Genomic DNA, 22839 nt, shown 5'->3' with positions numbered 1-22839 from the left:
TAATGTCTGGCGAGATCGCGAGGTGGTGTAGAAAGAAAAGGGGCGATGTTGGGGCGAGTTGGTTGCAGTGTATACGAAGGAATAGAATCCAGAGACGAGAAGGGGGGAAAAATGCTTGACGGCCTGAAGGGGAGGGCCTGGACTTTTTACCGCCCACCCACGAGGGGAGCTTAGTAGCGTATTCCAAATACCAAGCTCTGATAGCTAGCTCTACCTGTAGATGGCGCAGCTTCGCCTCACCACGTAGTCGAAGTGAACGTTGCAGATAAGTAAGGCCGCCAAAAGATTCGTGGGTGGGGGGGGGGGGCCAATGGCAACAAATCCGACAAGAATGTATGGATGCACTTACATGCAACCTCGCTCAACTTCCTTGATATGAAGACGAAACCCACGCGGGCACACAAAAAGGGAGCGTTTCGGTACCTCTTTGAGCTTCTCTGAAGCGTCAGATAATTCGGTTCGCATGCTTGAGATGGTGCGCGGGGTGGTTCGCCTGGTGAGGCTCAAAATAATGGTGGGGGGCGATTGGCCCGTAGTCTCGGTGAGAGCTGTCTGCCTGGATGTCAGCCTCGCCATGGTGAGGCATCTCTTCCTGCAGCATGTGGTCGCCTTGCTGCTCATGCACACGCGGCATCACGAAGAGGCCTCTGAATCAGAGCCCGCGCACTTCTCGCCTATCGTTACTGGATTGGAATAAGGTTGAGGGACAAGAATGCAACCACTCGGGCGTGGATGTTGGTGCATGAGTCTGGTGAGCCGCACTTGGTGTGGTGATATCCGATGGATGCGAAGCATCAATACCGGAAAGGCAGGGAACTGGATTTCAGGTAGCCCGTACGGCGCTTCAGCATTTGTTTGACGAGGTCCAAGCCTTGTAGCAAGGTATCAATGATGGAGAAACCTCCGGTATAATAGTCAAGAAGAACCCAGGCATTTGAGGTTGATTTTGGGGTTTTGTTCTGGGAGACCTCGTGCCAATTCCAAGAACAAGACCCATCAAAGTCCTCGGCACTTACCGATCTCAGAGTTCATTCTATTCCCAAGTTAGCCAATTGCTGTCTCCATGAGTTCAGAAGCATGCTGCCCTCTCCACCTACCGCAAACACCCACAGTCTTACTTCGGAACCCTGGGTGTTGGCCCTGGGCGATTGACACTGTCGAGATCTGCTTAGGCACTCTCTGTAGTGTTGTCACCTGGGAATACACCGTTCAAAACGATATCAATCGAGGATACAGCAGAGTCAGTCCAAGTCATCGCCAAGCCCAGCCTCTTGATCCCCAGCTAATCGACGTCCAGATTGACCGAGGGCAGCAGCAGCATGCAGACCAACCCACCACCACCACCGATGGCTTCCTTTTTCATCCATCCCCGGGGCTGATGCTCTTCTCATGCCTGGTATTTGGTTGCGTCGTGTCTTCGTTTACCCAGCGACGACAGAGCCAAGATCCTCTTCAACTATTTGTGTACACCACGCTTCTCGGTGCTGCAGCTCTTGTTGGATATGCACGTCGAGAGAGCGCCCACCTGATCCTCCTGGGGTACTTACCCTCGGCCACATGCGCGGCTATGACCCTAAGCATCTCAGGACATAGTCTGTACAGGCTGCTCAAGACTGGTTCTGGAGCGACCAAGGACGAAGAAAAGGCCCAACTTCTCGGTGGTTGAACTGCCGCCACAACGTTTTGCGTGACTGTTTGTTATAGCCCGGATTGCTATCAACGGTTGACTCGACAACATATTGTTTTTTGACGGAGGAATTCGACTTTGCCAATTTGAAGGCATCGTCGCCGGTTTACGTTCCAGCCATGGCAGCAGAGCTTACCGCACACCTGCCCCCATTTACGTTTCACAACGCCAACCTCATCAGCCCAGTAATCACCTAGATGGACGCACCGGTTAGCTTATTATGACTTATGAACTTTGTTAAAGATAGTACCTTGAGCTACGGGTTTCCCGAGCTGTCTTGTATATCAGTCAGTTACAACGCGCGCCCTTGAGGCTGCCGTTGGATATAGCATACATAGCCGTCGCCCCAGCGGGAGGTTGGTGGATGGGGACAGAAAAGAATTCAATAAACGTAAACAACAAAGGTGTGAGTCCAAGTCTGGCAAGGAGAGATTGCACGGGTTTGGAATTGGACTTTCCTGTAGGATAAGCCGGTGGCATGATCCGGGGTGCGTTGTATGTCTCGATCAGTTGTCAGCCGGAGGCTTGTTGCAAAGTTGCCGTGATTCCAATATTCGATCCTCTTGAGAAACAGATGGTGCAGAATCTGCCCACAGTCACCTGACGGCTGCACTCCCCAGTAAGGAGTAAACCATGCCCTCGAGGCAGGAGCAACGCTACCTTACAAACGTCATCACATCACTGCCACTGGCACTATGTTATGAAACTGGTCAATAATTATGCATATTTATGTCCTTCACCCGAGTGAAATGTCTACTCATCTACAATCCTTCATACTGTCTATCCCTTCAATCATGTTAAAGCCCCAAACCCATGGTATGTTTCTCCTTCCCGAACGCCATGCCCAAAATGCAAAAAGCCAAACCCGCTTATACTCAAAGCAACAAAACACCAGCACCCAGCACCAACGGTGCCATCATCAAAGGCATCAACTTCCCCCCTGCCTCGTTCTGCGGCGGTGCCCCAAGTGGTTCTGGAGGCGGCACTTCTCCAGAGTTCGGTGTGTCCGCTGAACTTGAGCCACCTCCAGGACCAGAAACTGTAGGAGTTGTCTCCGTAACAAAAGTCGTAAAGGTCGTCGTCGTCAAAATACTCTCAGACCGAGAAGAAATTCCACCGTCCACAACCGATGGTGGCGACGAAGAGGAAGAATGGCCCAAGCAAGAGCACGGGATTGGGGGTGTCTACCATCACAAAGTTAGCCTTCCACTCCAAGACACCGAGAAGTGAAACCACTCTTCCCGAGTGCGCTCAGCTCTTCTATCAGGGGACAAAGAACGTTACTCACTCACAGTGCTACCCCCAACCGGCCTCAACTTCCCATCCGGCGTAATCCTCCACCCCTCCGGAATCGCCCCCTGCCCCCCCCTCCCCCCATCCGTCCCGGTAGGCTCCCAAGGCCACCCCGTCTGCGTAGCCGTATCCCCCTGCCCAATCCCCCCAACCGGGACAGTAGGACTCACATCCGTCGCCACCGGCGCCGCGCTCGCCGTAACCGTAATCCCCCCCGCCCCACCACTATTCCCATAAACCTTCCCCCCCTCCGACCTAATACTCTGCCACGTCCCACTATTATCCCCATAAGTATAACTCTTCCCCGTGCTATAATCCGTCACCACCGCACTCCTCACAACCATACTAAACGGCCCTCGAGAGTAATCCGTCGGGCCCCTAGCCCACTCCACCGTCCCAGGAGGATTCGTCGCGCTGTCCCCCCCAGACCAAGCCCCAAACTTAACCTGCATCGGCGTCTGAGGAAACTGCCCCTCCGCCTCATCATACCCCAACGTCCTGACCAACGTTCCCCCAACATACCATTGAATCCTCTGCGGCGTCCAGTCAATAATATAAGTGATAAACTCCCCCTGATTATTCGGCGCAGGGTTGAACTGCCCCCTGTTATACGTCGTCGTCTGCCCCTTTGAGAAGTAATTCGTCTGCACTTCACTGTCGTCTGCGCCTAGCCATTCGAAATCAATCTCGTCTAGCGTGTCCGACAGCAAGACTAGCGAGGAGACAATCCCGGCTCCGGGGGCGGCTTTCATCGTTACCTCCACCCTGCCAAACATGATGTAGAACAGCGAGGAGAGCTGGGGGGCTTCGCCGGGGCGGGAGACGGAGAAGGTCACGCCGTCGGAGGAGTAGGAGGGGGCGCCGCCGGAGGCGATGAAGGAGTCGACCGAGCCGCGGCGGAAGTCGACGTTGATTGTCATGCCGAGGGCTGTGTTGGCGGGGCAGGTTGCTAAAGGGTTGTTAATGAGGTTGTTTTGGAGGAGATCATAGTGGGAAGAGACTTGCTGTGTAATGGGTTACAATCACTCCATGTCTGTGCCAAAACCCCAGTCACCAGCGCGGCGGAGGCTGTAAGCGCTGTCTTCCATCGTTTGGAGAACATCATCTTGTGTTCTTATCTGCCGGTCTCAGCCGGATCACCCCGTCAAAGATGTCGTCAAAATGTAAGGGATAACAATCCACTGGGAGCAACCAGAAAAGAATAAGGTAGTCGAGTCCCGTAAAAAGTATTTCTTGCTGTCTTCTCCCCAACCATGAAATTATAGAAATTATCCTCTTATAGTGAACATCAACAAAAAAAGGCGGGAAGAGAGCAACCTGCAGCTCCCCCCAAAACCAGGCCACTCCCTCGGTTTTATCCATCACCCCCACCAACAACCTCCCAAGGAAAGAAACACATCATCCCAACCACCCTCCAATTGTCGTCATCAGTCTCGTCCCAGCACCAAAAAGATAGGGTCCAGCTCAGCAGGGATTGCGGCGCGTCCGCTCGTCTAGTTTTCAGAGGAGGTTGGGAATGTGGATCGAAACTCGGCGAGAAAGTTGGCGGGTGCCCCGGCGCCGGGCACAGAATCGCCCGCCGTGCCCGCCAAGCCATTCATTGGGTGGCTGGTGTGGGCGAGGTCTTGGCGAAACCCACCTTATGCAATCGCCAACGGTCAAATAAGCAAGATCTCGGTACGAGCAACCCAAGCACGACTGGAATCTGTTCTGCTGTCATCAGGCATGGAATCCTTGGCAGAGAATGAAACAATGACTTCACTGAATTCCTGATGTTCAAGCAAGAAACCGCTGCATCGCATCATGATATAATTCAACGCTTCTTCATGCTAACTGTCTGTGGTGTTTTACTCCTTTGGGATCCTTATAGGGCATCCATCCCCTTTCTCTCTTTTTTCACCTCTTTCCCCTGAACTCCATTTTGGCCCCATAAACCAACGCCAGTCGCCCCAGACCAGATTGCAAAGTGGGAAACATCGAAACTGCGCCTCGCCTCAATTGGCGGAAGCCCGCCGTGTAGCAAAGGGGCCAATATGTGGGTGGCCGGACCGTGGTCGTCTGGAATGCAATGCGTGAATATCGTAAAAGGTGGCTTGTAGCGAAGGTTGGCCAAGATATATAGTATACAGGATTAGAATAGATAGATAAAAGGAGCTGATCTTGTACGTGTGCTCAGAACTCCCACGTGTCGTCGTCGCCGACCGACTCAATCGCCCACTTGAACTTGTCGCGTAGCGTCTTGGAGAAGAACTTCTCAATAGGAACGTTGAACTTCTTGGCGAAAACGACTGTGAGACGGGGGTCGATGTAGTTCTGGAAGGGACCAGGTTAGTACGAAACATCGAAAACAAGACTTCATTGCGACAAAACTCACGATCTTGGATGTGCCCAGGGCCACCTCTTTGTTGCCCTCACGATCGGCACATTGCAGTTCGAGCGTCTTGATGCGGTCATCAAACTTGCTGACGGCCGCCTCAAGCTTCTCGACGGCGGGGCCCTTGCCCTCGGCCTCCACCTTCTTGGTCTTGTTCTCCTTCTTGTACTTGGCTTCGAGCTCCGCAGCCACCTTGAGGCGCTCCTTGAGCTCCTTTTCGTCCAACTCAGCTTCGCCATCGGCAACGCGCTTCTCGTTGTCCTTCTCAAACTTCTTCTGGATCTTGGTCCTCTGCTCCTCCACAAGGAACTTCTGGTGTTCCAAGAGCCACTCTTGGGTAATGTCCTCGTCGAGTGCAAAGTACTCGGCGCCCTTCTTCTTCTTAAGCTTGGGATCGAGATCAAGCATCATCATCTTGGTGCGCCACTTCTGATACTTGAGGCCCTTGATGCGGTCTGCAAGCTTCTCCATTTGCGCCTCGTGAGCTGCGCCAACCGTACGCTTGTGATTGCAAATCACGGCCACCTCACGGTTGCAATCGTTGTACAGCTTGATCTTCTCAGCCATGGTCCTGTTTTCGACCGAGAGAGATTGAAGAAGTGTTGACATCGTGTGGGAGGCATTGTAGGTACGGAACACCTTTGCTGTGAGGCCGGGCATGTAGTTGGAGAGATGCTTGTTGAGTTGAGAGGTCTGCCAGATGCGTTAGACTAGCTGCGGGCCCTTCTCAAAAGCGATCAAAACTTACCGTGAGCCTGTCAAAAATGTCATCACCATCCGCCTTTGGAGGCTTCTTGAACAGCTTCAAGTTCTTGAAGACTTGCCGTTCCACCGTGAACTCGTTGTAGAAGCGGATACTGTCTTTGCCCAGGAAGTCAAAAATAACCGTGTTGGGTTCCCTGAGCGTAACGTGTTCGAACTTGAGCGAACAGCAGCCTACCGTCTCGGCCTCGTTCTCGGTGTCCTTCTCATTGCCAGCTCTGAGCGCAAACTTGTCAATGAGATACATGGCGGTGGCGCGTTGTCGTTCAGCCATAATCTCGGACTTGAGCTCAGCGGTATAGTCGGCTCGGATCCTCGCAATATGCTTGTTGAGCTCGCGAGCCTTCTCAAACTTCTTGTAGTCGGCTTGGCCCTTGACGGTACTGTTGGCAGCCAGCATCACATACTTGTAATTGCCGTTGACGTTCTCCTGCCACATGGCGAGCCATGTCGCCTTGTTATCGTGTTGCACAGCCTTCCACTTGTGTCCGGCCGGCGGATCTGGGACCTTGGCCTCCTTGCCGATGTTGATCGTGACTTGCTCAGGCATGACACGCTTCTTGACAGTGCCGGTTTTGGGATGCTCACCACGGCCACGGAAAAGTCCAGGCGGTTCGACGCGGAAGTTGCCCACCTTTTCTTTCCGGCCATCCCACTTGCAGTACATGTAGGGCGCCTCGAACTTGTCCTTCTCAGCTTTTTCCGCCTTCTTCTCAGCAGCCGGGCGAGCCTTTTTCGCGTCGCTGAGACCCTTGTAGTACTCAAAGATCTTGGTGAAGTCGAGCTTGGCGAACTCTTTGATGTCAACAGGCTTGCCATTCTGGTCTTTGGCACCACCGGTCTCCTTGAGAACATCCCTGAAATCTTTAAAGAAGTTCTTCTGGAAGGTGGGATTCTCGACGTTCTGGGTGGAATGAAGCATCGCACCGAAAAATGTCGCCACCTCCTCGGCATCCACATGCAAATTGACCGGCGTGCCGTCGTATATGAGCTTGACATCCTTGGGGAGAGGCTCGTAGGCGGGCGGGAAGAGGACACCATTGTGCTCCAAGGTGGTCCACTTGATGGAATCGTCCTCCTTCTTTGGCGCGTCCCACCACCGATACTCCTCCTCTTCCTCTTCGTCAGCAGCACTGTTGGCCACCGATTCCTCCTTGACCAACCTGCCCTTTTTGGCAGGAGCAGCAGTGGCCTTGACCTTGGCTTTGGCAGGAGCCTCCTTCTTCACCTTCTTGGCGATGGGGGCATCCGAATCCGAATCCGACTCCTCTTTCTTGACGCCGTTGGTCTTTTTCGCGGCCGAGACACCATTTGATTGACGCTTCTTGGGCTTAGCCAGCGGCTCGTCATCCGACTCGTCTTTGATCGCCTTCTTCGCAGCCGGCTTCTTCTTGCCAGCAGACTTCTCAATCGCCGCCTTCCTCTGAGCGATCTTGGTTCCTAGAGGCTGGTCATCATCGGAGGAATCAACCATGGCGGTGTTCTTGATGGAAGGAGGCAACCTGGCGCCATTCTTCTTTCTCGCAATTGGCTCATCGTCACTATCGGAGTCTTCTTGCTTGTGTTTGGACTTTTGACGCTTGGCCTGGGAGATGGTAAGCTAAAGGAGTTGTACACATGATAACCGAGATGACCTACCAGTGGTGCGCCATCGTCACTGTCCGACTCGTCCTTGTAACTGACCGTCTGACCAACAGAGCTGCGCGCTTTCCGCTTGGGGCCTCCGTTGGGTGTGGTGTCGATGTCCATCGCGTTGTCTTCCACAGGGCCGTTGCGAATCGAGACGTTTGGGGGCGCCGGACGGGCCCTGGAAGCGAGTTTATCCATCTTGCGGTCGGTGGCTGGTGAGATCTTGGGAGCGGACTCTGATGGTGAGAATGTCAGTGAGGTTGCTTTCTTGCCGTGGTTGTGCTTCGACTGCGCGTCAAGCAACAATAGCATTCAACTGCACGAGGCCTGCAAGAAGGCAGGCGAGTGCAAGCAGTCGAAAGCTCGCGGTGAGGACTGTACCACGTCAACCTGGCACGAATACCAGGGCGTGTCACAGTGCATACCGTGAAGGGGCGAGAAATTGGTGTTGCAGAGCGAGAGAATATCTGTTCTCTGGCACCGAGTAGTTAAACTTACTGTGACCGTTCGTGCCTGCCAAAGGCCTGTCATCGTCAGAACTGTCGGAAGCCATGATCAAGTTTGATTGCAGAGTTTTAATTGATATTAAAATCGATCGGTCAACGAAGACGAAGCGGAGTTGGCTGGCGAGGAAGGTGCGAAGCGGCGCAGTCGTCGAAGACGGTCGGCGTAGTCTGGAAAATGGGCGATTCGCAAAAAGCAAAACTGGCCGAGTCCTGTAAGAAAGGCCGGCTCTCGGAAGGGGAAGGAATGTTGCTCGGCTCCTGAAGGGAAAGTCGGGGGTTTTTGGATGAGGGAAAGACGCGCAGTCGACGGCCTCTGGTCTATAGGGCAAGGCAATGCGTGAGACAGAGAACGTGTGAGGTGAGAAGGAAGAACCAGGCAGGGGAAAAAAGAGGGATTCCACGAATCCAAGCAGCGACAGGACGAGGTTAAAGATAATTATGGGCCACGGGGGGATCCACACTTGGCCAGCCTTGGTAAGGTAGCCTTCTTCGCAGACACGCAGCTCAAGTTTCGTAGCGTGAAGAGAAAAGCAAGCCATGACTAAGCTAGTACCATCTTTTCTGGTGGGGCCCTGAAGAGAGCATCCAACACTGGAATTCCGGTCTCTGCCAGCTGTCAGACACTGGCAAGTCAGCCTCTGAGGTGCCCCGCCCACTGCCGGGAACCCTGGAAACACGGAAAGACAAAGCCACAACAGGCTGAGAGGGCGGACGGGAGGCACGAGCAGGAAGCGGGATGGGGTGTGGTCCGTGTGGAGCCGAAGCTCAGCAAACCTCTCACGCCAATTGCACCTCTGATCGATTGAGCCACAACCTCCCGCTGCTGCTGCTCAATTGACGCCAGCACATTTATCGTGGTCAACCGGGGCCACAGCCAGCCAGCAGAGAACTATCCCCAGATCCTTTCGCCATGCTGTCAAGAGCTGCCCGTCCGGCTTTGAGAGCCGGCGCTGCCGCCTCCTCCCGGTATGTTGCAAATGCCTTTCCCTGGACTTTTTCGTCATGCCCCGAGCTCCCTAGCAAAAGCCGTCGAGAGGCCCGAGCAGCACCGACAGCACAACAACACACGATATATTTCGGTCTGGTGGAGAGAGAGCATCTCTCGGTTGGGGAAGATGGCATAGATGAAGACGGAAAGAAAAGAGGACAATGCAGCAAGAACACAAAATACTAACCCACGGTTGCGACATGCAGGGCTGCTGCTCCGGCCGCCACCTTCGCTACCCTCCGTGAAATCGAGGGCCGCCTCAAGTCGATTCGCAACATCGAGAAGATCACCAAGACGATGAAGATCGTTGCCTCGACCAAGCTCAACCGTGCCCAGCGTGCCATGACCGAGTCGCGCAGCTACGGCGAGACCAGCAACAAGGTCTACCAGTCGGCCGAGACAAAGCCCCTCGAGGGCGAGGGCAAGAAGAAGCTCGTCGTCGTCTGCAGCTCCGACAAGGGTCTTTGCGGTGGTGTTCACTCTGGTCTTGCCCGCTTCATCCGCCGAAGGGCTGCCACCGAGGGGGACAACTTCGACCTCGTCATCCTCGGCGAGAAGGCCAAGGCCCAGCTCTCCCGTACGCATGCTAAGAACATCGTCCTGAACTTCTCTGGCGTTGGCAAGGACGTCCCCACCTTCACCGAGGCTCAGTCCATCGTCGACCAGATCGTCCAGCTCCAGGGCGACTACTCCGAGGTTGAGATTCTCTACAACAAGTTCATCAACGCCACCAGCTACGAGCCCACCATCATTGAGGGATTTTCCGAGGAGGCCTTTGCCAACTCCCGTGCGTAGACCTTGTCTCGATGCATGAATGTCTTGATGAACCTCTGGCTAATTTTTGCTGTAATAGCCAACTTTGCCGCTTTCGAGGTCGAGGAGGGTGTCCTTCCCAACCTCCGCGAGTACACCCTTGCCAACTCGCTCTACTGGGCTCTTGCTGAGGGTCACGCTTGCGAGATCTCTGCCCGCCGCAACGCCATGGATGTAAGTTTTTGTTTTACTCATACGAGTTTCATGAACTGGTATCTGACCCACCCGTCACAGAACGCTTCCAAGAACGCTGGTGAGATGATCAGCAAGTACCAGATTCTCTTCAACCGCACCCGCCAGGCCGTCATTACCGGCGAGTTGGTTGAGATTATCACTGGTGCCACCGCCTCTGCGGACATGTAAATTGCCGTTTAGTGTCAAAAAAGCGGTTCTTTGCGTGATAGAAGCTCGCCTTTTTCTTCCCATCATCAACCATACACTGAGAGTGAGCAGGAAAAAGAGATGTGGGGCAAGGGAAGGCAGTTGTATTCCCTTTGTATAAACTAGTTCTGAGAGAGTCTCACTTGACGTATCGCATCGTGCGAGCACTGCCGCTGGCCTCCTGTGTACCAACCAACAATCCACCCCTAAAACGTAGTCTTTTGCTGTGTGTCAGCTGGGCTTTATCGCCCGCTTGCGCTGTTGTTGTGTGCCGTCTATAAGTCTTCCAAGAGCCTACCACTTGGGGAAGAATAGTATAGTCCCTGATAAGTACTGCTACCTGTTGCCCCTTTTCTAGGTGTGCATGGGCCAAGCGTAAACTTGATCTGGAGCACCATCCATGGACTTGCTTGCTCTGAAACTTACGTGATAACAAACAAGAACGATCAACAAAACCAGTATATTTGTGTTGTCTGACACACCTCCAAGGTTATTGCTCTTCATCCTGATCCCAAACATAGATTCTCTTGAACTATCCCCCAAAAGCTAGGTAATGAATAGGTTCCCTTGCCCCAGCATCTCTTTCGCCAGTAAACCGCCCAGACCTTAAATGGGAACAATATTCGGACCCATAGCACTATATCTCACTTGTTAGCCACCCCAGTCACGCTCACTACCACAACAACATCAAAGAGAGCAACCCACCTAACCCCCCCATCCACAACCAAACTCGCCCCCGTGACATAACTCGAAAACCCACTCGCGAGAAACCCAACCACCCTCGCGATCTCCCTAGGTTTCGCAGCCCTCCCAAGCGGCACATCATCCCTCTCCTCCCCCCCTTCCCCGACAAAACCAACGCAAACCGCGTTCCCCCTCACCCCCGTCCCCTTCAACACCCCAACCCCCCCTTTCACAACCCCCAAAACCGCACCCCGTACCATCTCGTACCCCACCCCGCCTCCCTTTTCCCCTTCACCACCAATAACAGTGATGATACTCCCGTATTTTTGCGTTTTCCTCACAGCGTTTGGGTAGCCCCCCTTTTGGGGTGATAACTTGCCCATTGCTGCGGGGGCGTGCTTCAACGCGAAGAATGGGCCGAGGGCGTGGGTTTCGAAGAGGGAGTGTAGAATGGGGGTTGTGGTGGAAAAGATTGAGGGCGGGGGGGAGGAGGGAAGGGGGATGGGGGAGCAGATCCAGATGTCTAGGCGGCCGAAAGAGGCGAGGATCTCGTCGATTAGGGCGAGGGTTTCGTGTTCTATTGCTGGGGAGGGGGGGGAAGTGGGGTAAGGGATTATTTTTGTGAGGTGGTGGGAGGGGGAGGGGGAGGGGAGGGAGGTGGATTGGGCGGTTGTGGTGGTGTTAGAGGAGGGGGGGTGGTCGCATGCTAGGTACGGGGGTTAGTTATCGGGGAAAAGGGGGGGAAAGGGGGGAGTTACCGTAGATGGCTGCCGCTCCGTGGGCTGGGGATGGAGAAAGAGTGGTTAGTATATGGTTGTGGATTATCTGATAGGGATATTGAGAGGGATATTTTGCTTACCGGCTAACTCTTGGATGATGGCTTGTCCTATGGGGTGGGAGGCGCCGGTTACTACGCAGACGAAGCCGTACTTTTGTTGGTGATCTGATTAGTTTCCGAGGTCATATTTCATGTTCAATGAACAAAAGAAAGGGAGGAGGAACATACAAGCTTTCCATCCTCACGATAAGGGCTGAATTCGTCTGTCGAGTCCATGGCGCTGATGTAAACTTTACAAACAAAGACAAAAACAAATCAAGAAGGCAATTGGAGATAGAAGAACCTGGGAGAGGCAGTTTGTATATAACTCGGGTAAAAAGGTTCCAGGCCTTATAACCCTCAGCGGAAATGCAGCAATCCTGTTCTGCTCCTCTGCCTTTATCTTCAGCACTTACACCAGGGTCCAATGAGACCTGTCGGTTGTGGTAGCGATCTTTCCCGGCAGGATATCGCTTTCTCCGAGGACGCCATGGAGGGGAAGCTGGCGAGAGATAAGAGCTTGTTTGAGCTTAAGGTGGGGGGTTGCCGCGACTATACCGGTGCGAAAAGTGACGTAAATGAACGTTTGGCAGTTGATGGACTAAAGTAGTAAACTTACATTGAAGACTGACATGAAGAAAGTTGTTGAATCTAATTAGTTGATCAGGATGGTTAATTCTTCATGAACTTTCAATACCGACAAGCAAACGTCAATGGAAGCACTTGGCATGAAAGTGGCACATCATCTTGACCAAAAGAATATCTATTATATGTGTGGAATATTTATAAAAACAAGGTGCGCGCTCGCTCGCTTGTTATATAAGAATGAGTTGGATGTATGTCGACCTCAAAGCCCGAATCCAAAAAAAAAAAAAAAAAAAAAAAAAAAAGAAAAAGAAGAAAAAAAGTATATCCAAGAAAAAACCACCTCAAACCCCCCCCATATTGTCAAGTCATGAACAAGAATCGAAATCTCTAACGGTCTAAAGCCTGATTATGGCACTGTTCATCGTGTTAGCATACCCCAAACACATGTCTTCAGAAGCAAGGTAGACTCACCATATGCCAATAAACCCCCTTCTTCCTCAACAACTCATTGTGATTCCCCTTCTCCAACACCTTCCCCTCTCCCAACACATAAATCACATCCGCCCCCTGAATCGTCGCCAACCGATGCGCCACCGCCACCGTCGTCCTCCCCTTGGCAACCCTCTCAAACGCCTTCTGGACCAACTTCTCGCTCTCCGAATCCAACGAACTAGTCGCCTCATCCAACAACAACACCCTCGGATTCCTAATCAACGCCCTCGCGATACTCAACCTCTGCTTCTGCCCCCCCGACAGACTAACACCCCTGCTCCCAATATTCGTGTTATACCCCTCAGGCAAACTCATGATGAACTCATGTATACTCGCGTCCTTGCAGCAATTATGCAGCTCCTCCTCACTGACCTGTTCCGGGTCCACACCCAGGAGAATATTCTCCCTAATCGTCCCGTGGAAAAGCGACGGCTCCTGCGCCACAAGCGACAACAACTTCCGGTACTCAAAAACATTAACCTCGGAGATATCCTTCCCGTTAAACAAAATCTGCCCCTTATCCACATCATAAAACCGCTCCAGCAACGAAACAATCGACGTCTTCCCCGACCCAGACGCACCAACAAGAGCGGCAAACTGGCCCTTCTCAATCGTGATATTCAAACCCCGAAAGATGGAAACGTCTCTCGTGGGATACTTGAAGAAAACATCCCTCAACTCAATAGCAATCCCCCCCTCCGTGTCGGGAATCTGCTCCGCCGCGGAGATGGAATCCTTAATCTTGCTATCCCTCGCCTGCAAAATCCTGTTCGCCGCAGCAGCAGCCTGCGCAGCGTTGGGTCCGAAGGACAGCCACTGACCGGCCGACTCAGCACCCTGGATCATGGCCATGTAGGTAACCAAAAAGGCGATGACGTCGTATTCCCTTGCGGCGAGGAGACGGCCGCCGTACCAGAGGATGAGAGCGGTGCAGCCCAACCCGACAGAGTCAGCGTAGGCAAAGATGAAGGTTGTCCAGCGAGCCTTTTTGTACGCGCCGGTTACGTGCCCGTTAAGGAGGTTGGAATACCGGTTGCAGATGCTGTCTTCCATGACGAGAGCACTGACAGTGCGGAAGGCGGAAATGGACTCGGCGCCAAACTTGGACGACTCCTGGAAGACGGCTTCGTTCATGGCGTTGAATTGGAGCTCGTAACGGATGCGGTAGTACCCCGCCAGCAAACCCATAGGGACGGTGACGCAGGTGGCTACCAGGGCGAGTTTCCAGCCAAAGGCGAAGGAGATGGCAAGGGCACCGATGAGGGAGAAGACGCCGATGAGCATCATCATGATGTTGATGCCGAGCATTTCTTTCAAGGCCTGAGGGTCAGACGATAACCGGGCGGTGAGCTGGCCAGTGGCATTGTCGTCTTTGTCAAAGTAGGATGTGGGTTGGAAGAGGATTGATTCAAAGTACTCTTGCTTGTAGGCAGCCGAGATGAAGCCTTCGACGCTGGTTGAGACGTAGGTTGTGAGGAAGTAGCTGAAGCCCACGCCGGCAGCGAGGGCAGCCCACATCTTGGACCAGAATGTGGCTCCTTCCAGCAGATTGAGGGGGTCTTGGAAGACGCCGACGACTTGGGCGAAGAGGTAAGCTTGAATGGGAATAGCAGAGGCCGCTCCCATGGCACCGACGAGGGCGATGATATAGAAGGGAAATCTACTCTTCTGCTCTGACAGGAGCTTGCCAAAACCATTGATGAGGTTGCGATCCTTCCAAACGGGAACACTCTTCTTGGTGCCGTCCTTTTCTGAGATTGCGGCGCTCTTCTCCCTCGTCAGAACGGCAGCGATATCTTCCTCCTGGAGGTTATCCTCGCCAGTGTCCTCACCAAGCGACAGCTTTTGGGCGTGAACAAGACCATAGTAGACACCGAGCTCGTTGGCAAGAAGACCGTCATGGGTACCTTCTTCAGCGACCTTTCCGTTCTGCAAGACAACAATGCGATCCGCGTTCTTGATGGTAGACAGCCGATGGGCAATAGTGATGGTGGTGCGGCCCTTGGAGGCTCTCTCGAGCGCAGCCTGAACGATGCGCTCTCCGCGAACATCGATGGCAGAGGTAGCCTCGTCCAGAATCAGAATCTTGGGCTTCTTGATGATACTCCGGGCAATAGCAATGCGCTGTCTCTGCCCACCGCTCAACTTGGCACCGGAATCTCCAACCTGGGTCTCATAACCATCCGGCAACCGGTCGATAAACTCGTCAGCAAAACTCTCAGCACAAGCCTCCTTGACCAACTTCATCTTCTCTTCCTTGGACGCATTCTCGTGCTCAGTCCCAATAAGCCCAGTAGCGACATTCTCAAAGATGGTATTATTGAACAGGAAGGGCTCCTGCTGAACAAGACCAATCTGCGATCTCCACCACTTGATGTCAATATCCCCCAACTCCTTCCCACAAGTCGAAATACTCCCGCTCAGCTCAACAGGAGGACCAACATCCTCAGCATCAATAGGCGCCGGTCCATCCTCCTCCTCATCCTCACTCTTCTCAACAACCTTCCCCTCCTTCCTCTTCTTCTCCTTCTCCTTCTCCTTCTTCTCCTTCGCCGGATCCTTCGCCACAGCCTTGGCAATAACATACTGATCATGAAGCGTATACCACCCCTCAATCAGCCCCACAATCGTGCTCTTCCCCGACCCCGAAGGCCCAACAATAGCCGTGTTCATATTCGCCCCAATCCTCAAGTTAAGCCCATCCAGCACCTTTTTCGACGGCCGACTCGGGTAAGCAAACACCACGTCCTCAAAAACAATATCCTGATCCGCAGTCACATCCGGCTCCTTGAGCGTTCCCATCTTCGGCTTTGGCGCATCGATAACAGCAAAAAACTCGGCAGCAGCAACCATAGCCTTTGAAACCGCAATAAGCGGGGTAGAGATGCGCTCGAGAGAGATGACCATCATCATCACAGATGTGAGCACAATGATGATCGTCCCAATGTTGTCGATCCGTCCCTCCACCACAGACTTCATCCCGTACCAGAAAGCCAAAGCAAAAGAACCGTACAGGCCAAAGAATATGCCGCCAAACTGGATCGAGAAGAAGGGAGAGGAAAACTGGGCGGCTTGTCTCGCCTTCTTGACCCATTCGGCGTACTTCTTCGCCATGCGAGACTCTGCGCCGCAGGAGCTGATCATTCTAATGGCGCTGAAGGACTCTGTCGCGACAGATGTGCCCTTTGCCTCGGCCTTGGTGAGCCTTGTTTGACCTTTGAGAATAAAAGGGAGCATGGTGCCGATGACCAAAGCAATGAACAGAATGACGGAGGATGTAACGAGAGCGAGGGCCCAATCGTAAGTAAAAGCGACGATGATGGCGGTGGTGATGGTGGAAGAAAACTCGAGGAAGGTGCCCAGCTTCTCTGAGATACCGAGCTGCAGCGTGTTGGATGTTCCGGTGATGGTGCTGGCTGCGGCTCCAGAGGGCATCGAGTCAAGGACGTGAATCGTTTGGCCAAAGAGAGATCTCATGTAATGCAATCTGATAGCGGCAGACATGCGGATACCGATGAGACGGAAGCAGAACTTGTTGATGTAGTTGAGGCCGAAGCGGGCGATGAACAGACCAAAGATGTACAGCGCCATCTTGTTGGTTTGTGCCTCGAAATCCGACTGTGACTGAGCAGCGGGGGTGAAGTAGTTGTTAAAGTCGCCAATCAGTCTTCCAAAGACAATGTTCATGAGCGGCATCGTGGTACCAGCGCCGATACTAGCCACGCCAGCGGCCACCATCATGGCAAAGTCCCATTTTGTCGCATAGGTGAAGACCCGTAGGTAGTCCTTGAAAGTAGCCTCTCTTTCAGGGCGCGCCTGAGGGTCCTTGGGTGGTGGTGTCACAGCAGGGACATCGTTCTTTTCGTTGGTGGCATGATCGAGAGAGTCCGGTTTGTTGTTTTCAGAAATTTGGGTGGGATCTGATTTCCCTATACTCTCTACCTCACTTGCCATTTTGAATGGACTCTGAGAAGAGGTTTGGACTGGCTAATACCAATCAAGAGAGCATTGGGGCTTTGTGGAGCCGCGTGTTGTTCTTGATGTCGTCCAAAAGGGAAACAAACAACAAGAGAGAGGCTGTGCCTTATAAGTGTTAAGCAGATATCTGTCAAAGACTCTGTAGATCCTATGCGGGTAAAGGACACAACAAGCTTGGTCCTAGAAGATATGGAAAACGAACAGATCCGAAGCCCGAGTTCTCAAGGGAGGTATATTGACTGCCTGCGTTGTATCGGAGCTCCTGCTGTGGCAGCCTTGGGGAACAAACGACTGAGCGACAAGGAATTGTCTGTAGGACTGGATCCACACGCGTACGTAAGTGAGAGCCTGAGCAACGAGGAATTGCGTAAGGGGTAAGTCGCCGCAAGGTTGTCGGCAAGGCGTTCTAATCAAGCGCTATTGCTGCCTTGAAGGGAGCGCAGGCCTTTGTTTTGAACTTCGTGTCGGTCCAGATGGGAACTTTCAAAAGAGCAAACGAAGCAGGCCAGAAGCAAGCCCAGGTCCCCTTGGCTTCTTGGCCACTATCCATCATCCCAGCTCTTGATGCCAAGAGGCAGCATTCGTTCCCCTGTCACCCCCGTTCGCGCCATGCTTACGGCGCCCGTCTCCGGGCGATTGAGCGGTTGCTACCACGCTGCCAGTGTGTCAGTCTGGACTTTCAGCCGTCTTACCCCGATTTCTCCCCGCAATTCGATGTCCAGAATGCGATCGAAAACCCCATAGATTTTGTCGAGATCGGACAAGACTCGGATATACTCAACAGTGCAACATCAGCAGTTTGTAGATACCATCTACCGCCATAAAAGTCGGTGTTGTCCATTGTATACCGGACCGTCTATGCCGTATCCACCGTAATCCAGGGGTTTTTGGCGACGAGCCTCTTTTGGCAAGCCTTCTCCGGCACTTTCAGATCCACTGCAAGGATTCACCTAAAAAAAAATAATTTAAAAAAAGATGGTTCAAACATGGAGGAGATTGGCTGTTCCAGACCGATGCAGAGGCGGCGGCGGGCTGCTGAGCCAAGTGCGAAATACGGGAACCAGTCCGGCGGTGGTGCTCTTCTGCAGTATAAATCCCACTGTCACGGGATGCGATTCGGGGGTGCACAGGGCGATCTTTAACTCGACACTTCTCTTCATCTTTTGACAGAAGGGGTAAAAGTCCGTTCAGACGAATGTCAACTTGTCCAACATCGGATGCGGCTACCGAAACCTTATAATCCCTTGGGTCGGTCCATGATACAGTGGCCGCGAAAATGAATCACACACTCTCAACTTAGTTGAGCAGTAGAGTCACTGTGTAACTTGTTAGTAGAATCACCTCGACGACCAAAGATATCCGACGGAACCGAGTATGCGTTCTACAGCAGAGCCTCATACTGTTATGTTGACCGCCATCTCGATGTGGGGGTGATTGTCCCTCGTACATGTCGGTTCTGAATACGCTGAGTCCTAGAAGCACAACTGTGTTCAGTAGACCTGTCATTAGCGGCGGCTACGGAAACGTTTGCTAGATCGGAGCCGGTTTCTTTTCCGACGTTCCTGAAGTTTATTCCCAATCTGAGAATCAGGACCGAATATGATGAGAAAGTGGTGGCAGGTATGAGGATGTGGGGATCGTGGTGTGAGTCGTCTGGAGCCTTGTAGAGTCTTGAAAGGTATGGGCTTCTCAAGAGTCCCTCCTGGAAGGGGTCTTCTAGGGCATACAAGTCCGTGTTAGCGAGTAAATTGAGAATATACAATTGGATGCGCACAATCAAGCGGGTGTCTTGGAGGAAATCTTCATCTCAATATCTTGTCAAAGTCGTTTTATATGGTAAAGGAAAAATATGGCGGGGTTATTTTCCAAGTGGGACTTTCTCCAAAAGCCGGGCACCAATTGACAGCCGCTGATAAGTCCCGGCGCCCGCTCTCGCTTCACATTCATTTGAAACAGCCAATGAGATAGCTTTCGGATTCTTAGTCAGGCATCAGCCTTGCAGCTGTTGCAGAAGGTTTTCCTGTCAACCTGCGACAAGGCGAGGCACAATCGAGTCACCCCGCAGCGCTCGAATTCCCACCGGCCACATTTTGAATGCAGAGCTCGTGGATACATGCCATCCGGTCTGTTCGACCATCACGACGACTGGCCCCGACATTGACCTTCCGCCCAACCTGCCTCTCCGCTCCCGCTTCCAGACGGTGCTTCCACATCTCGTCACCGAGACCCCAGGACATCAACCCCGCTATCGAAGACATGGCGCCAAAGGCCCCCAAGTTCGAGATCAAGTACGGCACCTCCTATGCTTTTTCTGGTGCTACATCCTCGACCCTGAACATGTGAGCTAATCAATGCCATGATAGGACCCCTAAGGGCACCAGAGACTGTGCGTCAATCTCGAACTCGGCCGAGTATCTTTCTCGATATCGGCTTATACTAATGCGCTTCTGCAGGGTCCGGCGCGGACATGGTCCTTAGGGAGAAGATCTTCAACACCATCACCAACGTCTTCAGTATGTAATGGACGAACAAGCATGCCAAGGACAAGAGAAAGGGCTGACTGGGCAAAAGAGCGCCACGGCGGTGTAACAATCGACACTCCTGTTTTTGAGTTGAAGGGTATGCGAGCCTTGTTGACATGGGCGCTGGCGCATTGGCTAACAATTATCCCTAGAGATTCTTGCCGGTACGAAACGGCGATATCGATGACAGAAACCGAGGATCTATGACTGACTAGGAAACCGCATCCAACAGGGAAATATGGAGAGGATAGCAAGCTCATTGTTCGTCAGCCTCACCTCATGTCTCATTAGGGAACAAGGCATAACTAACACGAGATATGCTGCAGTATGACCTTGCCGATCAGGGCGGCGAGCTCTGCAGTTTGAGATACGACTTGACCGTCCCGTTCGCTCGGTTCCTGGCGATGAACAAGGACATTTCACAGATCAAGCGTTATCACATTGCGAAGGTCTACCGAAGAGACCAGCCTGCGGTCAAGAAGGGCCGTATGAGAGAGTTTGTAAGTCGGCCCCTTTTCACTACCTGAAAACTGCAAGGCTAACATAGTTCTAGTATCAATGCGAGTACGTGGGCGATGGAGATTACAGACTACTAAGAACCGTCTGAGGAAGCACTAACTGATTTACAGTTTCGATATTGCTGGACTCTACGACCCAATGATCCCAGACGCCGAGATCGTGCGTATTCATCGCCATTACTGGCTGACCACTGCTAACACGCAAGCAGATCAGAATCATCAACGAAGTCTTCGAGGGCCTTGGCTGGCAAGGAAAGTACACCATCAAGCTCAACTCACGCAAGATTCTTGATGGCATCTTCCAGGTCTGTGGTGTTCCCGAGGCCTCCATCCGCCCCATCTCGTCCGCCGTCGACAAGCTTGACAAGATGCCATGGGAGGATGTCCGCAAGGAGATGGTCGAGGAGAAGGGACTTGCGCCAGAGATTGCCGACAAGATCGGAAAGTACGTCGTGCTCAAGGGCAAGCGGGACCTGCTCGAGCAGCTGCAAAAGGACGAGGAGCTGGCCGCCAACCCCTCGATGCAACAAGGTTTCGCCGACATGGATCTCCTCTTCACCTACCTCGACGCCTTCAACGCCGGCCACAGTGTCTCGTTCGATCTCTCACTAGCCAGAGGTCTGGACTACTACACTGGAGTTATCTACGAAGTTGTCACCGAGGGGTCAGCGCCCAAGGTTTCTGCTGCTTCTGCTGATGCCTCGGCGGAAAAGTCCAAGAAGAAGAAGGGCAAGGCTGGGGAAGATGAGGATCGCTCTGATGACCCGACAGTAGGCATTGGCTCCGTCGCTGCTGGTGGAAGATACGACAACCTCGTTGGCATGTTCTCTGGCAAAACCCAGGTCCCTTGCGTGGGTATCAGCTTCGGTATCGACCGTATCTTCTCCATCATGAGGGCGAACCAGGCCAAGAAGGAGAGGAAAAACGAGGTTGATGTCTTCGTCATGGCCTTTGGTGGCGGCAAGGACTTTACTGGTTTACTGAAGGAGAGAAGTGAGATTGCGGCCCGTTTGTGGGACGCTAACATCAAGGTAAGATTACCACCACTCTTACTAACAATGTCTATCACCGTCGCCGCAGACTAACATTTTCAATCAGGCCGAGTTCCTCTACAAGGTCAAGCCCAAGCTCCAAAACCAGTTCAAGGCTGCCGAGGCGAATGGTGTGCCGTTTGCGCTTATTCTGGGAGAGGACGAGCTGGCTCAGGGCAAGATCAAGATCAAGGAGATGGGTCTGCCGGAGGATCACCCGCTGAAGGAGGGAGAGCTGATTGATTTGAAGAACTTGACCAAGGAGGTGCAGGTGAGGATTGAGAGGAAGAAGCAGCTAGATGCTATTGTTGAGCAGGCGGAGGGGTTGAGGGTTGTGGGGGGGATCAAGGGGGAGGATGTGAAGGTTGAGCAGCTGGCTAAGGAGGGAGAGGGGGGGGAGGAGGTTAAGGCCGAGAACTAAAGTCGAGATGTCTTGATATGAAGAAACAAAAAATACATTGAAAAAGTTGGTTGGGATGGCTATTAGCGGGATATTAGACAGCCTATGTTTTTTTTTTGACGGTATATTTAAAAAGTTGCGTGACTTTTCTGCCCACACCGCTGCCTACTAGGACAGAGAGAACTGGAAGCGTTCTAGTCTGGGGTACTTTTGCACGCCACTGGTCTAGTGGTTACCCAATCTGAGACGCTATCCCGATCACGATGGAAGTTTATCAACAAGGATTCCCCCACAAAACCTGCGACACACGCAAGACCCTGCCGGCTGGTTGTTGGTGTTTTGAGCTGGAGGGAGAAGCCGGTGTGCTTGGCAGGGGTCATAGCGGTGCGCGGATGATGGGGAGTGGTCAAGGGCTTTTGGGCTTTGGGCTCTCCGGTTGAAGGCTTGCAGCTACAATGTCATAGCTCTGGGTTGGTGTTTTGACTTTTGAGTTTATTATGGGTAGTAATGGGATGTAAGTTTTGGAAGCGATGGTGGTGGTGGTGGTGGTGGTGGTGGTGGTGTGGGATGGAAATGATGTGAATGAGAAGAGTCTGGTGGCATATACCCCCATCCTCCTCCTCTCTGTGGTATTGGACGTTGGCGTAGCCGTCGCCCCAGAGAAAACAACTTGGTGGTCGGTGGGGATATACATTCGGTGTTTATGTATTGAACATCATCATCTCCTTTCTTTGAGTGTTCTTCATGCTGAGCCGCTGGCTTTTGTCTGTGCCGTATGAGGTTGAGATTGCCCCTCTGTTGTTTGTTGAGGTTGCACTGGGGCGCGGGGTTGTTGTTGGTGGTGTTGATACGACGTTCTGATAATGAGTGGTAGCGAAGGTTGTTTTTTGATAGGGAGCTCCCGTCTCGTCTCTGGACTAGGGTTGGGAAGGGGGTTTGCATGAGGATGGGGGGTTGCACGAAATCTCGGTGTTGGTCCAGGCCCAAGGTAGAGTGGTAGAGATGGTTGATTGTCGATGTTTTACATACCGTGACATGGGAATTGATATGAGGGCTAAAAAAAAAAAGAGACATGAATGGTGGAAGGCTGTGGAAAGTTGGATGTGATGAGGATTGGCAAGATTTGCGCGGGTGTGGCGCTCGGGTGAGAAGCAAGCAGAGTTGAGATGAGATGAGATGAGATGACAGATGACAGACAGACAACACGATGCAAACGGTTTATTTCACGAGGTGTGGCGCTGGCAAACAAAATATGGAGTTGTTGATGCAAACGGACTTTGGTCTGAGTTGGAAGCAGAGGAGAGAGTTGTTGTTGTCTAAGGTGTGGTGTGAGGGTTGGTATGGTGAGAAGAGGCCGGATTTTCGGATGAATGATG

The 22839-nt window shown here is 52.7% G+C and overlaps 9 protein-coding genes across 9 annotated transcripts; 4 read left to right on the top strand and 5 right to left on the bottom strand.

Moving 5' to 3' along the window:
• Window positions 1-377: 377 nt before the first annotated feature.
• On the top strand, window positions 378-1666 carry QC763_109480 (uncharacterized protein; the record flags this gene model as incomplete). Its single annotated transcript, XM_062907537.1, has 2 exons — window positions 378-1240; window positions 1298-1666. The coding sequence occupies exons 1-2, from the start codon at window positions 1064-1066 to the stop codon at window positions 1664-1666; spliced, it is 546 nt and encodes a 181-aa protein (XP_062770494.1). The 5' UTR covers window positions 378-1063.
• Window positions 1667-1793: 127 nt separating this feature from the next.
• Window positions 1794-2215, bottom strand: QC763_0011340 (uncharacterized protein; the record flags this gene model as incomplete). The annotated part of the gene is made up of 2 exons (XM_062905227.1): window positions 2022-2215; window positions 1794-1830 (listed from the first exon to the last, which is right to left on the bottom strand). The coding sequence occupies exons 1-2, from the start codon at window positions 2165-2167 to the stop codon at window positions 1794-1796; spliced, it is 183 nt and encodes a 60-aa protein (XP_062770493.1). The 5' UTR covers window positions 2168-2215.
• A 191-nt stretch (window positions 2216-2406) lies between these two features.
• Window positions 2407-2917, top strand: QC763_0011330 (uncharacterized protein; the record flags this gene model as incomplete). Its single annotated transcript, XM_062905226.1, has 2 exons — window positions 2407-2503; window positions 2583-2917. 2 exons carry the CDS (start codon window positions 2407-2409, stop codon window positions 2915-2917), a joined length of 432 nt encoding a protein of 143 aa, XP_062770492.1.
• A 50-nt stretch (window positions 2918-2967) lies between these two features.
• CRH1_3 (transglycosylase) lies at window positions 2968-3900 on the bottom strand (the record flags this gene model as incomplete). Its single annotated transcript, XM_062907536.1, has 1 exon — window positions 2968-3900. One exon carries the CDS (start codon window positions 3898-3900, stop codon window positions 2968-2970), a length of 933 nt encoding a protein of 310 aa, XP_062770491.1.
• A 1252-nt stretch (window positions 3901-5152) lies between these two features.
• TOP1 (DNA topoisomerase 1) lies at window positions 5153-8892 on the bottom strand (the record flags this gene model as incomplete). The annotated part of the gene is made up of 5 exons (XM_062907535.1): window positions 8244-8892; window positions 7755-7981; window positions 6103-7716; window positions 5355-6047; window positions 5153-5293 (listed from the first exon to the last, which is right to left on the bottom strand). Exons 1-5 carry the CDS (start codon window positions 8788-8790, stop codon window positions 5153-5155), a joined length of 3222 nt encoding a protein of 1073 aa, XP_062770490.1. The 5' UTR covers window positions 8791-8892.
• Window positions 8302-10662, top strand: ATP3 (atp3 gamma subunit of the F1 sector of mitochondrial F1F0 ATP synthase). The gene is made up of 4 exons (XM_062907534.1): window positions 8302-9217; window positions 9446-10026; window positions 10093-10226; window positions 10287-10662. The coding sequence occupies exons 1-4, from the start codon at window positions 9162-9164 to the stop codon at window positions 10413-10415; spliced, it is 900 nt and encodes a 299-aa protein (XP_062770489.1). The 5' UTR covers window positions 8302-9161; the 3' UTR covers window positions 10416-10662.
• A 198-nt stretch (window positions 10663-10860) lies between these two features.
• QC763_109445 (uncharacterized protein) lies at window positions 10861-12437 on the bottom strand. The gene is made up of 5 exons (XM_062907533.1): window positions 12124-12437; window positions 11977-12046; window positions 11876-11899; window positions 11139-11823; window positions 10861-11070 (listed from the first exon to the last, which is right to left on the bottom strand). The coding sequence occupies exons 1-5, from the start codon at window positions 12169-12171 to the stop codon at window positions 11040-11042; spliced, it is 858 nt and encodes a 285-aa protein (XP_062770488.1). The 5' UTR covers window positions 12172-12437; the 3' UTR covers window positions 10861-11039.
• Window positions 12438-12670: 233 nt separating this feature from the next.
• On the bottom strand, window positions 12671-17028 carry QC763_109440 (uncharacterized protein). Its single transcript, XM_062907532.1, has 2 exons — window positions 12994-17028; window positions 12671-12936 (listed from the first exon to the last, which is right to left on the bottom strand). The coding sequence occupies exons 1-2, from the start codon at window positions 16966-16968 to the stop codon at window positions 12910-12912; spliced, it is 4002 nt and encodes a 1333-aa protein (XP_062770487.1). The 5' UTR covers window positions 16969-17028; the 3' UTR covers window positions 12671-12909.
• A 1854-nt stretch (window positions 17029-18882) lies between these two features.
• On the top strand, window positions 18883-21484 carry HTS1 (Cytoplasmic and mitochondrial histidine tRNA synthetase; the record flags this gene model as incomplete). Its single annotated transcript, XM_062907531.1, has 9 exons — window positions 18883-19280; window positions 19356-19378; window positions 19446-19505; window positions 19564-19606; window positions 19730-19775; window positions 19841-20014; window positions 20133-20192; window positions 20242-21063; window positions 21131-21484. The coding sequence occupies exons 1-9, from the start codon at window positions 19087-19089 to the stop codon at window positions 21482-21484; spliced, it is 1776 nt and encodes a 591-aa protein (XP_062770486.1). The 5' UTR covers window positions 18883-19086.
• Window positions 21485-22839: the final 1355 nt, after the last annotated feature.

This window comes from Podospora pseudopauciseta, chromosome 1, assembly GCF_035222475.1.
Source record: "Podospora pseudopauciseta strain CBS 411.78 chromosome 1, whole genome shotgun sequence".
In the NCBI taxonomy this organism is placed as follows: Eukaryota; Fungi; Ascomycota; class Sordariomycetes; order Sordariales; family Podosporaceae; genus Podospora; species Podospora pseudopauciseta.
This window is presented reverse-complemented; position numbering and strand designations above follow the sequence as displayed.

Excerpts from the sequence above, each read along its gene's own strand:
- QC763_109445 (XM_062907533.1), bottom strand. The coding sequence starts at position 12,171 with ATGGACTCGACAGACGAATTCAGCCCTTATCGTGAGGATGGAAAGCTT. Across the intron at positions 11,900-11,976 it reads CATCATCCAAGAGTTAGCCG|CCCACGGAGCGGCAGCCATC; the intron begins GTAAGCAAAATA and ends CTCCATCCCCAG. Across the intron at positions 11,824-11,875 it reads CGGAGCGGCAGCCATCTACG|CATGCGACCACCCCCCCTCC; the intron begins GTAACTCCCCCC and ends CCCCGTACCTAG.
- ATP3 (XM_062907534.1), top strand. The coding sequence starts at position 9,162 with ATGCTGTCAAGAGCTGCCCGTCCGGCTTTGAGAGCCGGCGCTGCCGCC. Across the intron at positions 10,027-10,092 it reads GGAGGCCTTTGCCAACTCCC|CCAACTTTGCCGCTTTCGAG; the intron begins GTGCGTAGACCT and ends TTGCTGTAATAG. Across the intron at positions 10,227-10,286 it reads CCCGCCGCAACGCCATGGAT|AACGCTTCCAAGAACGCTGG; the intron begins GTAAGTTTTTGT and ends CACCCGTCACAG.
- QC763_109440 (XM_062907532.1), bottom strand. The coding sequence starts at position 16,968 with ATGGCAAGTGAGGTAGAGAGTATAGGGAAATCAGATCCCACCCAAATT. Across the intron at positions 12,937-12,993 it reads AGGGGGTTTATTGGCATATG|TGCCATAATCAGGCTTTAGA; the intron begins GTGAGTCTACCT and ends CACGATGAACAG.